Source organism: Lissotriton vulgaris, chromosome 7 (genome assembly GCF_964263255.1).
Source record: "Lissotriton vulgaris chromosome 7, aLisVul1.2, whole genome shotgun sequence".
Classification (NCBI taxonomy): domain Eukaryota; kingdom Metazoa; phylum Chordata; class Amphibia; order Caudata; family Salamandridae; genus Lissotriton; species Lissotriton vulgaris.
Window position 1 is genome coordinate 893219724 of NC_141695.1, and position 16760 is coordinate 893236483.

The 16760-nt window shown below is 43.3% G+C and overlaps 1 protein-coding gene across 1 annotated transcript in view; it reads right to left on the minus strand.

Annotated features, from left to right (window-relative positions):
• The window catches only part of SLC6A7 (solute carrier family 6 member 7), a 415345-nt gene that overhangs the window by 194401 nt on the left and 204184 nt on the right, over nt 1-16760 (minus strand). The window contains exons 6-8 of the mRNA XM_086931310.1: nt 15824-15958; nt 7016-7119; nt 5574-5698 (exon numbers count right to left, since the gene is read on the minus strand). Coding sequence (XP_086787436.1) covers nt 5574-5698; nt 7016-7119; nt 15824-15958 — 364 coding nt within the window. The remainder of the gene's footprint in view (nt 1-5573; nt 5699-7015; nt 7120-15823; nt 15959-16760) is intronic.

Sequence of the window (16760 nt, forward strand, 5' to 3'; positions counted from 1 at the left end):
AAAACACTAGAACATAATGGTGAGTAGCAGTGTGAGATCCCCTCATACACACAAAACACTAGAACAGCACGGGGAGTAGCAGTGTGAGATCCCCTCATACACACAAAACACTAGAATAGCACGGGAGTAGCAGTGTGGGATCCCCTCATACACACAAAACACTAGAACAGCCCGGGGAGCAGCAGTGTGAGATCCCCTCATACACACAAAACACTAGAACAGCACAGGGAGTAGCAGTGTGAGATCTCCTCATACACACAAAACACTAGAACAGCACGGGGAGTAGCAGTGTGAGATCCCCTCATACAGACAAAACACTAGAACATCATGGGGAGTAGCAGTGTGAGATCCCCTCATACACACAAAACACTAGAACAGCACGGGGAGTAGCAGTGTGAGATCCCCCCCATACACACAAAACACTAGAACAGCCCAGGGATTAGCAGTGTGGGATCCCCTCATACACACAAAACACTAGAATAGCATGGGGAGTAGCAGTGTGAGATCCCCTCATACACACAAAACACAGCCTCTACCACGGTGATCATATTGAGAGCAGGGGGCGATGTAGGGCAAGATTTATGTGGCATCTGTTAATTCTGTTTCCTGCCTGCTGATGACAATGATTTCAGAGATGCAGAATAAAACTGTGTGTCTTCTCTGCGGAACTGTAGAGCGGGTCAGCACCGTTAATTGTTTCCTCTGTTACCAGCAGAAATATTCTCTCTCCCACACGGCCATTTAACGAAGCCCTGACACGGGAAAGGGTACGTTTGGGACAAGTTAGCATACAACTCTTCAGCAACATAGTTCTAAGGTAAGTTAATGTAAAATAATGCAGGATGGCCATTCTTTCTACTTTATTAAAAAAATATTTATTTTCGGTGGCTGTAATTTCATTGTTCTTGGGCAGATGGATTTACCAGACAACGCAAATGAAGTGTCATCTTAAGGTCATTGGGGGCCCCGGGCAAGACTTATTTTGGGGGAACGTGCATGGAAAAGTTTTCAATCAATTAACCTGGAGGGTCTTGAGGCACTGTCTGATAAAACTGCCTGTTCTCCTATTGGTTGAACAGCCATGTTATGAGGTCCTTCCTGAATTGCTGGAGTGATGGTGAAGGTCTGAGGTGCAGGGGAAGGCCATTCCAGGCCTTGGCCGCCAGATGGAAGAAGGAGCGTCCCTCACTGTTAGTCCGGTGGATGCGACGGGTGACAGCTAGGGCGAGGGATCTGGGTCTGAGCTTCCTGGTGGGCAGGTTAAAGGTCACGCATTGTTTGAGGTTTGCAGGTCCTTCGCTGTCCAATGCCTTGTAAGTGTGGGTGAGTGGCTTGTACTGGCATCTCTTCATGACTGGTAGCCAATGGAGCCTCCTAAGGTGAGGGGTTATGTGCGTCCATCTGGGGAGGTCGAGAATGAACCTGGCTGCTGTGTTCTGGATTGTGTGGAGCGTCTTCAGAATTTAGGCTGTTATCCCTACATAGAAGGAGTTGCCATAGTTGAGTTTGCTCATGACGAGGGTCTGCATGACAGTTCATCTGGTGTTGGGAGCCATCTGTACACCTTCCTGAGCATACTGAGCATGAGGAAGCAGTGGAGACAGCACCAAGTTATATGTTAAAGTTTAACAGGGTCACAAAACAGTTGAAATAGGTCTTGCTTGGGACCCCAAAAATTATTAAGATAGGACTTGATAGAAGGACTGAGTCAGGAGCAGCTGACTCAGAGCTTTTTCTCCGTAGAAGCCCCGTGCTCTACAGCCTAGCGCTGTGCTTAAACTCCACCTAACCAGCTGATGGAGACACCCCCTGTCATCGGAAGTTCAGGAGCGTCTATCGAGGTGGCCGCCGTCCCATCTAGACTCTACATCGCCGGGTTTTTGGCCTAAGAGTACTGCCGTGCGATCTCACTTCAAGATGGCGCCTGAGATCTTTTCCGAGCTGGGGCTGTGAGATTGGGAGCTGAATCCTGGAAGCCTGTCTTCCCTCTTCCCTGACGGGTGCCCACAACGGAATTTATTCTGTTACAGGCGCAGTCTGGTTTGATCCTGGCATGTTGTGATTTTCCCTCCGCTTGTGTGGTCCGTTGGCTGCGTATGGAGGGCACCCGGCAGCCACAGCGGACATGCCGGAAAGTTTCCCTGGACCTTTGAGAGACTTGTTGCACAGGATTGAGGTGAGCAGTTGCCCCTCCTCCCAGTTCCCGAGCGCGATGCTGGATGGCGGCTCCTTCCGTGCTGCCTACCGTCTTGGAGATGCGTCCCAATGCGATTACAGGGACGGCTCTACTCCAGAGCACCAGGGAATGTCTTGTATCTCTTTTTAACAACTAATGAGAGACTGGCACTTCCCCTCTTGCAAAGTTCTACTGCACGCTCATGGTTTGAAAAGGGTCCCAGGATGCCTGACCCTAACATGGCCCCCAGTGGTGACTGTTTTTTTCCCCCTCCTGATCTTCTTCCTGACATAACCCCTACCAGGACTATGCCTGACCTCAAGACGACGCCTGTAATTCTCTGGGACCATGCCTCCGCCCACCCCACGAACTAAGCTGACTACTCCTGAGTTCCCGAGTGCACTTTAGCTCTATTTCAACTGTGGAGTCAGAGCACCATGTCCGACGCCCGGTGGAGCTGCTCTGTTCAGCTATAGAGGAAATTGGACTTGGCTCACCCCCTGACCGTCACCTACCCAGCCGGACCTTGGGCATAGTTTCTCTACGTCTCCCTGTCTCACACACCCCCTTCATCTTTGTTTTTCTGCAATTTTCCTTTTATCCTCTCTGTCTATCCCTCCGCCCGATGACCGTTGGAGCTACTTGGCGAGCTTTAGGGGAGACTTTACAGTCGATTACCTCCTCGTGCCGTCGCCTACCCACTCGGTTTCTGGGCTGTCTTTCTCCCCGGTCTCTCATTCCTTCTTCCCTCGGTCTTGTCCCCTTTCACTCCCTGTAACCCCATCTTCTAGTGGAAAAATAAAAAGCACGGTGGAGTGTCCCACAGATGAGGATGACATAGAGTTCAGTGAGATGGTGATCACGTTGGGACACGTACTCTTCAAACTTACTCTCGACTGTGGAGACCCTGCCATTTGACCGATGCCCGGTGGAGCTACTTGCTAGCTGAAGAGGAGACAGGCTGTGGATCCCCCCTCGGCCATCACCTACCCAGCCGGACATTGGGCAGACGTTCCTTTGTCTCTCTGTCGTATTTCCCTCCTACCCCTTCACCCTACACCCTTCCCCTTCTACATTCCCTTCTTCTTGCCTTCTATCCTTTTAAGGTTTTACTGTTGAGACCTAGCTATTTGACCGATGCCTGGTGGAGCTACCAGATAGCGGAAGAGGAGATGGGCTGCGGATTTCCCCTCAGCCGTCACCTACCCAGTCGGACCTTGGGCAGACTTTCCCTTTGTCTCTCCATTGTATCTATACCCTACCCCTTACCCTTCTCACTCCAGCATGACCTTAGGCAAACTTTCCCTTTGTCTCTCTGCTGTATCTATACCATACCCCTTTCTCCCCTACCCCCTTACCCTTCTCACTCCTTTTTCCTTTTCTTGTATGCTCCTTAAATGTTTGTTATTGGTATCATTGGTAATATGTAACTGATGTAAGTTTTCAACTATGTTGAACCTTATGTAAAGCACTCTGATACCTTCGGGTCTAGTCAGCGCTATATAAAACTCTTTAAATAAATAAATAAAGCAGAGGGAGAGAGGTTTAGAGAGAGAAAAATAATAGGCAGAGGTCAAATACAGAGAAATATCACTTCCACAGGGGGCCACCAGGGTGGTGGGGGGCCTTTGCAATTGCCTACTTTGCCCATGACTTAAAAACATATCTGCTTGAATGGTGCCTTTATTTGCTTGGCAGAACACAAATGTTCAATGTTGTGGTGCAGCACTTCTTTGCGATGTTTAATCCCATTCTCTCTCACCCATTTTTTCTTTCTTCAGTGAGAATAACATGCCGGAATCTATCTGAATACGGTCTGTGTTGTGCCACAGTGACTTTTTAGTAAGTTGTATCTCTTGCAGGGCTTCGTTCACCAGTGGGATTTCTTGGCGGATTGATGGTTGTGATGAGGGTATTTATAGGTTATTGTTAGTGTCTAGTGTTAGTATTAGTGGTTAGGGTTAGTATTTTCATTGATGCTATTTTTAGCTACATTACTTAACATGTGCGCCCATCTTTTTTCCAACTGAGTTAGATGAACAGAATAACTGTGCATGGGCTTCAGTTGTTATTTTTGACTTAATGTTCACAATAGCATTACTTCCCTTGTTTTCTGGTTGCGACAGAAGGCACATGTGGATGCGATGCTAATACCTGAGGGTGCTCTGTTGGTCTAGTTCTTTGGTAATGTTAATGTGGACTGATTAGTGAGCATAGTGGCAAAAGTTAGGTTAGTAAACATTGTTAGTAAACATGCTTGCTGTTTGGTAAATTCCAGATGGTGTTACTCTTGAAGTATGAGTGGGATCACTGCCTGGTGGAATGTGCTTTTAATGGCCTCCTACATAAGGGTTTCATCATCTTGTCATGAGATGAGCGTCAGAGACGGTTTCCAAAGGGTTCAGAGGAACTCCAACTGAGTCCTACTTGTCCTCTTGACTGTACCGAAACCTCGGGGGAGGGGCTGTCTCCATCAGAAGACCATGATATATTGGAATGTTGCAGAATGCTTTTTCAGGAGTGTCTGTGAAGACCTTGGCTTTTCAGACAATCGTTATGAAATATTGTGCTGTGTAGCACATCTTTTGGTTCACATTGTTATTCTTTTTATCGAGGGGGGTAAGTGGTCACTGATTTTGCTTGATCACTCTGTGTTTTGGGGGATTACAAAACTGCACCACTTGGAAAGTTCAGGAGCCACCATTACTTCGCTCTGACATGGTTTCTATCTTTTCAGCGGTGTACAAGGGTGGCAATCAGCACTCCAGGTGTTGATCCTACTGACCCAATCAATAGGGAACAGCCACATCATTTAGTTGGTACCACGAAGAGGCACAGTGAGACTAGAGGGAACAGTAATAACCATTAAAAGCAGCACAAGCATTATTCATCCTCAGCAACCAGACAGGCGAACAACAGTGACTGTCTCCCTCACACATACAAGAACTACAACAGGGAAAGCAGCTGTGCAAGCTTCACTGAGACAGATATTGTATAGGCAGATATTGTATATACAGAGCAGCTTCCGTAAAGGGTGTAAAAGGCTCACCTTAAACAATTTGAAAAACAGGCCGTGATTGAATCTACTTTGTTGGGTTCAAAAATGGTTTGATTAGCAACTAGGAAAAAGGGTTTTAAAAATCTAGATGTTGTATGGCTAAATTAAATATGTTTTGGTAGGAAATCTTGGTGCTTTATTCCAGCTGAGCAAAGTAATGCATCTTTCATATCTCCCCTTCCAAAAGTATGTATCGTGTTACAGTTCAGTATAGCTTTAACTGTCTTTTAGAATACAATATGTTTGAATAGCCTTGACATCTTTTTAAATAATTTGAGAAACATGTTAATGTTTACCTACATTCATAGTATATATATATTTATTTTTTAATGTTCTGACCTGCTTTAGCAACCTGGTCCACCGGAACGCCCAGTTCTTTGGACATGTAGCCCAAGACAGAGAAGATGGCAAACCCGGCCAGGATGCTGGTGATGGCATTGCCGATGGTGACAATAAAGGTGTCCCTAGGAGACAGAGACAACACGTTTAGAGACAGACTCAGGAATGTCACACACAGACCACATCGTCATCTGATTTAGAAAAGTGTCTCAGCCTTCCTTGATCAAATCTAACTAAAGTTACTGAAGTTAAAGCTCTTTGTTTTCAACTGCATCGTACATACATGTCCCTGTGGGGGAACACATCTATAATTATTGAACATCTTTGAAAGATGCATGTATTCAGCTGACAGAACAACCTTGGAAGTGACATCATTGAGAGCTTTCACTTTGAATCACTGATACCAAAAGCAAGTGTTTCCAAGTGATAATCTGCATAGCCCAGCTCCTAAGTGTGTCTTGATTCTGCAGTGAACTACCATAATGAAAGGCTGCAGGGAGCTCAGTGAACTTTAAGTTGCTACTGACAATCTATTTTTCCTATTGAATTGACCGAAGCAAAATCCATCTGCTGGCATTTCCTCAAGCAGGAAGGCTTTGCCTTATTTCTAACATACAATCACTTTTTCTAGCTAGCCTCCTGTGCTTTAAGCATTTTGCAAATTGGTTTAAAATAATAATTTTCCGTAGCCTTAAAGCAACTACTTTTACTAATCCAAACTGTAGCCTTTACATTTATTCAATCTGTGCAAGTGTTTTTGTACCTTTAATCAATGATATATATGTTCCCTATTATTTTTTTTGTCCCAAACACTAACTTAAAATTATGGCTTATCTTTAAATGTATGCTACTATTAGTTATGTAATTAATAATTAATTAAATTACTATTCCATTCATCATTAATTAATGCACCATTACCTTAGCCCTACTTCGTATCTTTGACCTAACCCTCCGAGTTTTCTTTGAGTAATGAATTTAATTATATTGATTCTAAGCTATAATTATTAAATATGCTAATCAAACAGTATGTTTGAAATAACAACAAAACCCTTTACCAGCATGGCAAATACTCATTTGCCTTATCTAATTAATGGTACACTATGTAGCCACTGCCAACATTGGACTAGCAGCAGTTTATTATTGCCTGCACGTCTGAGAGGACTTCACCTGCTAAGGTTTCTTGGTGTGCAACCTACATTCACTTCGTTCTATGTTATGTTATGCTATGTTATATTTTTACACAATGTTGGCGGTACCCAGGAGAACTCAGTACGGGTTGTTTTCAATCTGTTTTGAGCCACTTCCTACAGTGTTGCATACTAGCTTCAGCTACAGGTTCTCTGCAAGGGGCCACAAACTGTAGCACTACTTATTTGTGGAGGTGTTTCATCGCTTCCCAACACATGGTTCACTCTAGGTGAAGTCTGAAAGGAAAAACTCACCTGTAGATGTTTTGATGGAAGGTGTTGTATGATGCAAATGTCAGGAGGCCTCCAAAGCCGACACCAAGCGAGTAGAAGATCTGGAGTGCTGCTTCTATCCACACCTGCCATGTTGGAGCACAGAGGCAAAAGAGGGCAATAGAACAAGAAAAAACGAAAGCCATTTGTGCACCGTCCAACCTGAATCATCCTTATGAGCACCGTTGCAGCCAAATCACTAACAGAGGACACCACCTGGAAAAGATGAACATGAGGTCCCAACTTTGAGCCCAGATGTTTATTCTCCATGAACATGCAGATGGCATTCCCATCCAAGTTACGGTCTCACAGAAGCAGAAATCTGAGGACCCCAAAGCCCATGAAGCATGGTTGAAAGTGATCAGACTGCCACTAATTGAGTAAGATGGTGGATGCTCACTATACAACACCCTCTGAGAAATCTCTTGCAGGAATGTGAATACAATGGCCACGTACACTCTAATCTGTCTTGAGGAACACTTTAAATGGTAATTTTGCATGAGCTTGCAAACTGCCTGATCTGAAGTGCGGAGTACAATATTTTCTCCGTCATGGCAACAGAGTAAAATACTCCATTATTCTGATAGGGTACCCATATTCCGCATTTAGAGATGTCTGCCAGCCATGGGGACATCTCTAGTCATTGGCAGGCACTGCTAATGCAGTGGTTCCTGTCAATGTGTTAAAGGTTTGATGGATGACTGTAGAAAATGAGGGCCACCAGCCAAACTTTTAACCAGTTTCTGTTTTTTTTTGTAAACAAAATCCTAAAGCAGGATTTTGTTTACTCAAAAACGAATGTACCCCACTTCATGTGTTGTCTCCTATGGTGTGGTAGACATATTTTATTTACTGTCCCTCACCACCAGAAAAAAAACACCATCTACTCTAAATTGGGTGGGTGGTGTTTTATGTAAACCCTCAGACGACTGATACTCCGTTGGGCTGTCGGAGAAATCTGTCAGAGATGGAGCTGGAGTAGGCCCCATCACACTCTAAATCAGGCCCAGTGTCACTCACCCATAATGTGAATGGCTCTGCCTCAGCACATGAGACCGGCAGAATGACTGTCTGCAAAAAGGCTTGCCTTGCCATCTAGCTGCTTTTTTAACCGGCATGGCCTAGCCTGTATTTGTAAGTCCAGGACAGTAAAGATATTATTAAAAGTAGTGAAATCAAGTATTTTTCCCTCCAAAAAGATAAACTTAGTACAGCAAACACATAACTAAATCATTCGGAAAATTCGTGAGCTCTTCCTAAACTGTTTTAAAATGTGTATTAAAACAAACGGAGGAATGAATAATTATAGCATCAGTAAACAATCCTGGTAATTTCACATACATTATTTTTCACCTGGAAACACATAGCTGTCCCAGAATAGTAAACAAATACCTGGTATTTTTTTCTAAGAAAGTTGGCATCCCTATCAGCAAATCAATTTCATGTCTCCCACTGAAAGGTTGTAGCTTAGATCTCTAAAACTCTTTGTGACCATGTCAACGGTATTTCTTATAAGAGTATTAGTAAATAATATGTACGGGGAGCTAATTGAATTTATTTTAACATTTTATTAGCATTTTCCTCGATTTCAAAATGACTAACTCAACTTGAAGCCATATTTCAGCACACAGTCATCTTTTTACCTTGTTTCACCCAGCATACAGACTATTAATGCATAAGTAACTTTGTAAACAATATTTTGAGAAGCAATATCACTTTCTCAGGTATCAAATGACGTTTCTTTCTTTTAGAGTCCTGTAGCACACTCCTCCTCTGAAAGTAAATTTTCCATGTTCTCACCTATTGGGACCACAGTGTGAGTCTATTGGACCAATGAGGTGCCTGGAGAGCACCAGAGATGGGAACTGCAATATGTGAATCTGTGAGGTAATGTTCAAAATGTGAGCTCAGAACCTGTATTGTTTTCTCTCCAATGTGATTGGCTTAAACCATGTGACTCTTGCACAATTATACTGAAGGTATCACTTCCATTGTATTTTGTACAATAAAAGAAGCTCCTTCTTGGGGGGTTTGGGCTCATCCTCCTTGGACCTGTGGAAGGCAGCACTATGTCGGTATGACCTCTGATTTATAACTGATTTATTTTTTAGAGCTGAACTATATCTGGTTCTATTTATTAATTCCCTGTATTTTATTTTGAGCTTCATGTTACTTCTAGATTTAAACAATTAATTGACTATTTTTAGCCATTTAATTTGCCTATCATATTTTTTTTAATTGTTTTATTTTGAGAGTTTTATATAGCGCTGGCAAGACCCGGAGGTATCAGAGTGCTTTAAATAAGGTTCCACAGAAATTACAAAATTACATCAGTTACACGTTACATTAGTTACTAGAAAAACATTTCAAGAGAGTAGAAGACAAAATAAATGGAGCTTACAAGGGTAAGGGGGAGGGGTAATGAGGTAGGAGTTAGATAGGATGGAGAGCCTGCCCAAAGTCTGGCTGGGTAGGTGACGGCCGAGGGGGAAGTCAAAAGCCTATCGCCTCTTTAGCTATTGGGTAGCTCCATCGGGCATCAGCCAAACAGCTAGGTCTCAACTGGAAAACACTTTAAAGAGCAAAGGGGAGGGATAAATGGAGCGTAAAGGAGAAAGGGAGTGGAGTAAAGGGATAGGAGGGAGAATACAATAGAGAGACGAAAGAAGTTTTGTCCAAAGACTGGCTTGGTAGGTGACGGCTGAAGGGGCAGTCCACAGCCCATCTCCTCTTTAGCTATCAAGTAGCTCCACCGGGCATCGGTAAAAAAGCTAGGTCTCCACGGTCAGAGGTAGGTTAACTGATTTCGTATCCTGATGGGATGGGATATGGGGTGTATAAACAGGGGGGTTTTACCCAAACATAGTCACTGGGACCTGGGTTCTATAGGTACTGAGAGGAAGGGGTCCCAGCGTGAATGTGATATAATGTGAACAATTCAAAAAAATAATTTACACAGACAATGAATGCATCCACATTGTTTTATTCACAATGGGACTAGGTATACTGAAAATACAGACAACTGTTCAATAATTTTAAACGGTTGTGCAGTGCCCCAAGGGGGAATGGGGGGGGGGGGGTTGTAATAAGGTGAGGATATTGTGATGGAAGGGAATTAGTGACAGTAAAATCAGCCAGTTAACAAAACTGTATTGGCGAGTTATATACAGAACAAAGGACCATTAGTTCAAAGCTGGAGTCAATGAATATCATACTTCACAGAATACAATTAATGAAAAAATAGTGCTGTGAAGTTGACGATCAAACAGGTTATTGTCGACGTTTCGACCCTCAGAAGTTCGCAGGGATTAGTCGTGCCCTTGCTGTGGGGTCTTCATCTGGACAAAAATAGGGGGCAGTCAACCTTGATTAGTGAATTGGCACACGGTCAAGAGCTATCATCATATGGGATCACTTTGCATGGTGCGTGTCCAGTAGTAAGAATAAGTTTGGCACGAGTTCAATAGTGTAGATGAGAGGTCGTGCAGTTATATCCAGAGTTGCGGGGTGTCAGAACTCGGGTCATCGGGTATAAAAACTCCGTGATGTGGAACGCCGATTGAATCTGGCGGGGACGCCACTCTCACTCGCATTGCGATGTTTGATCGTCAACTTCAAGCCACTATTTTTTCATTAATTGTATGTTGTCTGTATATTCAGTATACCTAGTCCCATTGTGAATAAAACAATGTGGATGCATTCATTGTCTGTGTAAATTATTTTTTTGAATTGTTCACATTATATCACATTCATGCTGGGATGGGATCTGGGGCAGCCATTTTGGGGTCAGGCGCAGAGTGATATTCATGCCCCTTGTTGTTGGAGATAAGCCAGTTCCCAGGATTGGGTTTATGAGCAATCATGAGCTTCCCTGGTGGTGAAGGGAGTGGAACATCAGTTAGAATGGGCCACCACTGTCCCTCCTGTAGCTGCAGCAGCATGGGCACCATGTTGGAGTCAGGCGCAGACGGAGATCATTAAATCACCACTGATACTGCAGACTGGGTCCCTATGCTCCTTAGGAGCTGTGCACTGCGAGGCGCTCCAGTGATGTGTGGAGCAAGAGATTCTCCCCCTCTAGTGCTGAACTGCTGACGTAAAAGGGGACCTAGTGCTCCCACAGGGACCGGCGTCCACCGCTGGCGCCATGTTAGAGCCAGGCACCGCTGAGTTTAATTCCTCCCCAGGGTAAACGAAGTAGGGCTATCGGGCCGCAAGGGGGTGTCAGCCAGCAAGGGAAGCCCTCTGCAACATACAAATATGGCAGCGAGGTTTGAACAAGGACTCCTAAACATAGTATCTTTAACCTCACCTGTCACCCAGCAACCAATTGTCAATGAATATTTCTTCAGGAAATACAGACCAGTTTAATGTAAAAAAATAATGTATCGATATATAAATAAAGAGACATGCCATCACTAATCCAAAAAGTTTAGGATGGAACTCAGCAAACAAACTCTTGACGTTTAAAATGACAAATGAAACGAAATTATATGTTATGATATGAAATAGAAAAATCACTCAATGTGACTGGCAAGCAGAGAGGTAAGTAGTGTGGCTTCTTTCAAAATAACAACTTCTCTTTGATTTCTGAACCTCTGCTTTAGCTAATGAAAATAATTGTTTTGCAAACTCAGAAACTGTATCCCCCTCTTGTGCATGTGAATGCGGATTTGCGCCAACAGATTTCGGTATCAGAGACTCCTTCAAATCAGTGACAGACCAGCTGTGAATGCTTCACCACTCAGTCCCTATAGAATGTTCATCTTCAAACTTATTTGGTGATTTACTATGCTGGCTGTCTTATTTTCAGAAATGTTATGGTCTGATCAAGTCCCTTCCATCTGGTAGGAAGCTAATTTGATCGTCATACATAAATAAATATTGGCATGCACAAAAAGTCTAGCTTTGGCAAGCTAGTGCCATGGTATTTAATTTAGATTTTGTACAGCAAAAAAAAGAAAAGAAATGCTACCACCTAAATATGGTACTTTTAGTGCATTAGCAATTTTTCAAATTTAAAATAATCAGCCATCGCATATTTTGCTCCATAAGTGTGTGCTCTTCACAGCAGGTAGAAGTACATTGAACAGGAATAAATGAAGTTTTAGTTTCAATGCACATGACAGGGGGATATGATTTTTAATGGGCCAACAGAAGGTATGTCTATTGCCTTTAGCATAGAGCAAGCTGCACAGCATGGATAAAATCATTGGAAGAGCCTCGGATGCAAGACCTAATGGCTTTGTCAATGCTTGTTACTCTCTAATCATGATCCATTTCTGCTCTAATTTTGCCCTAGATTGAACACCCCCTTGTCGTGGAAAATAGATATTTCTCCAAGGGACCAACTCCGACTCTCTGAGATGCACACCCAAATCGAGGAATGTTTTCTATTGTTCAGGAAAGAGGGTTATTACTTTTCGATGAATGCCCCGACACCTTGTTAGAGGGCGCAGCAAGGCGACCTCTGCAAGTGGGCCAAAATAACCCCCATACTTTGAATTCTACCCTTGAGGACCTAATATTATTGCATTAGTCCACCAATAGGTAGCTTCAGCACCGATTCTTGGTTAATCCCCTCTACATAAGTTATCTTATGTTACATTACGTTACATTATGTTACATTATGTTATGTATTGTTATGTTTTGTGAATTTGTAAAGCGCACTATCACTCGCAAGAGTATCCTGGTGCTAGGCAAGTGTGTGTATCCAGGGTAGGTTGATTAATTGAAAAGGCACATCTTTAGCTTCTTGCGTAATTCAGGAAGATTGTAGTAGACTCTGATGCGGAGAGGGAGGTCATTCCATGCTTTAGGAACAGTGTAATAGAATGCCCATCATTCTGATCTGGTTTTGTGTATGTGTGGGATGTGTGCGAGTAGGAGGCTTTAGGAGCTGAGGTGTCTGGGTGGTTGGTGAAAAGAGAAGAAACTGTTCAGGTCGGTGGGGCAAGTTGTTTAGTGCATTGAATGTGTGTGTGTGAGGAGCTTGAAATGAGTGCGTTTGTGTATCAGTCGCCAATGGTGTTCCCTGTGGTGTGGTGTGAAGTGAGTTCTGTGCATACAAGCTTTTTCACCAAACAATCCTTCCTACTCATCAGCCCTAATCTTGTCATTATGATAAACCACCTTAAGAGCTCCCCAAGTTTATGGTTGTAACTCGCATTCGGATCTTTCAGACAAGTGCAAGGAGGGGCCCAGTGATGAAGCATGCCACCAGACTGATGGGTGAGGGCCTTTCATCCTAAATATTAGAGTATCTTCCGCCCTCTTTTCCCTTTCGGCAAACAGCACTGTTTGAGGAACTAGTTTCCTTGGGAGGAGGCATGTTGTTTAGTTGTGGGAAGGAGGGATGCAGGATCTGGTTTCATGATTAACTATTTTTGATAGTTGATACAACGAAGTTGAAGCTCTCTCCATTTTTATGTACTGTTTGTTGCATATTATTCCTCTAGTTGTAAATAATTTTAACTCGTAAAAACACATTGTTAAAAAGAATAATTGCATAGAACACATAATGTAATTAAGGAGGAAATAGAAATTCATTCATCCTCCTCATCACTCGCCATTTATAACCTCCAAAGAATGAGAAACCTAGACCGCTGACTCACATGCAGCTTTGAGCTCTTCTCCAGTTGGCTATTACAAAGCATCTTTGTACACTGTTTTCTTATCGTGGTTTATTATTGAATTTGCAATGAACAAGGCATAATTATGAATCAACCATGTTTTGCTGTTTCTCACCCTTACCATACATGGATCCAATTAGGGGAAATGTATGCTTCGCCTACTACACTTTATCTGTCATAGACAACCTATACGATCTTTTACACAATCAAGTCACTTGGCCATTTCATGTAATTTAGGTAGTTTAGAGTGGAGTTCAATCAATCATAGCATTTATAAAACGCACTACTTACCCGTGAGGGTCTCAAGGCGCTTCCATCAGAAGTTACCTCCTAGTAAGACCTTACACATCAAATAGCACATTTGATTAACTTCAATTTTTACAATTTTATGACTATTTTTATGTTTACTTCCGTTAGCCATTTTTATTATTTTTTTGTAACATCTAGTATGATACAACAACATTGACCATGAATATGTCTGACTTACAAATTGCCTTTTCATATCTTCTAATTTCTTCTCCACCATATTTGCATCTAATTCAATAGCCAGAGAAAACGAAATATTTGCAGATAAACATTTCAAATGATAGAATATAGAGAAACATTTCAAACCGATGTTTGTGTGTCGACAATATACGCTTAGCATTGTATCTAGGGGTGGGCGATAAATTCCACCCCGCAGGTGGCGATCATGGAGTCCTGGCCATGAGTTCTGGCAAAACTCTACCAACTGCTGTGTGACCGAGTTTGTTCTCACTCTTGGCTCGCCAACATTAAGTTGGCGAGCACGAGTGAGAATGATCATCCCCTAGCCTGATATTCGGGTGCTAGGATTGCATCTGGTGAGATTTTCGCAATGCAGGCAGTCACAGGAGTCGCGACCAGTCTGAGAAAGCTGACACTCGTGGTGACAAAGCTGCTGCTTGGGTAGAAAATCTACTCTAGTGGCAGCAAAGAAGCAGTGCCTTCTGGCGGGTTGTGTGTCCCATTTGTGCTGATTTTGCAAAACCGAACATGCTCTCGGCACTAAAAATCAGTGCAATATGCCAATTCCACTCACGCGAAGAACTCTGCGGAATCTCGCCGAGTTTTTATTTAACTCTGCAGAATTCTGCAGAGTGAAACTGCGCAAGTTCCGCTCACCCTTATTTGTATCTGGCTCTCTATCTTTGAGACTTTGCTTTTGCTGCACATTAGTTATAAAGGGACATTTCTAAATTATGTGAAGGCTCAGACAGCCACAAAATGTTGCTGTTCATTCTTTTTAATGTTCAACGTATGGGGACATGGTTTTGCATTTTGCAGGGTACTTGTTTGTGTTTTCAGTCCAGCATGGGGCTAAAGGTAGCATGTTCCAAGGGGGGGGGGGGGGGCAGTGATGAAATACCTTATCCTGCTCAGGGCGGGCTTTAGCTTTGATATCCCTTCCCCCCATAAACCTTCCTCTCGGATTCCCTCTCTTCATAGTCCCTCTCTCACAGGCATTTCATTTGTTTTAAATCACTGGTAAAGACTGGCTTTACTAATAAGAATATATATCGACCCAAACAGACCTTTTTTAGCAACATTAGGAAAACATAATGAAAGACTGGGGAAAAAAACATAACGTCTTACCTATTTTATGCAGTTTGCATACAGCTCTTTGATGACAGTTCATAAAAATCACTGTTCTATGTTAGGGTTGTATCTTATGAACTGTGGTAGCAAAAGGAACTCTGTGACAAAAGCAGTAATCCACTCAGCTATCCACATAAAATTCAGATCTGTGATCTGCACAGTACTTTGCAGCAGGCATATTAACCCTCTCTACTACTTTATGGCGAGTCAAAACTGCCATTAGATAAAACTCTGATCTCTTTCTCTAGGAGGAACTTAATAGTTATCTTGTCATTTGTATTGCTACCTGAAAGGTGGATGTACAAGGAACTCTGCAGCAGGTGCTTTTAAAGTGCATGTTATTCACAGTGCACCCCTGAGGTCAGCGCCCACCCCTTCCGCCCCTTACCAGGTCAGCGCTCAGTGCGGCCGCACCAGCTTCACAGCCTAAAGCCGGCCCTGAGTCGCTAGTTCATGAGACAGGTGGAGTATGATGGATAGAGAGGTGAGAGAACAAGGAGGTAGAGGGAACCAAAGACACCCTGTACATTGGACAGCTCACCTTTGAGGTTAGCAGGTGGTCAAACTTGGGCGTGAGGTAGAACTTGATTCCTATCCAAGCTCCATCCAGCGTTACTCCACGAATCAAGAGCATGATGAGGATGAGGTAGGGGAATGTTGCTGTAAAATACACAACCTGTGGAGACAGTTTCCAAAGCTCAGTAAGCTAAGAACGATACAAGTATAGTGCTATCCCACACAACTATAAGCATCTGCAGTTTACTGATTAATCCCTCATACATATTGAGTAAGCATTTCCCCATCAGAGGACTATAGAAGAGAAATGTAGGCGGCCAAGCCTCACTTGCTCACAAATCCCACATATGACATAAATATCGACGCCTAAAATCCTCACTCCGGCAGCTCTGTGTCTTCACAGTCCATGCACTCATCCGTCTTGTACATAAAGAGAACCTTACAGCATTGCTATCACAATCACTCAGTCTTAGTGCCTTGCTCACGTATGGTTTCTTACTCTTATCTACTCACTCCACTTTCTCTTGCTTACTCCTGTGCACTAATTTTCCCACTTTCTTTATTATGCACATATTTTCTCACTCTCGTCTTTAGTTGCTCAAGTCCATGTGCATGAAGGCGCATCCATTCCACACTCACTCACTCCACAACTCATTCATCTAGGCACAGGTGAGAAGAGCAGGGCTCAGAGCTGCCAGAGAATCAAAGGGTTTGCCAACATTTAGAGCCTAATTTATACTTTGACGGAATGGATGCTTCATCACAATGGTGACGGAGTATCCATACCACCAACACTGTGGTCTGCTTGACCAATTTAAATGTGGGCGGACCTTTGGTTTAATCACAGCAGAGCTAACGCTGTCTCCACTGTGAAAAAACCCCTATGAGGGCACGCCAGAGTAAGAGCAGTCAGAGGTTGACCTCAAATTTAGATGGGCGGAATTATATGTACGTTTTCACTG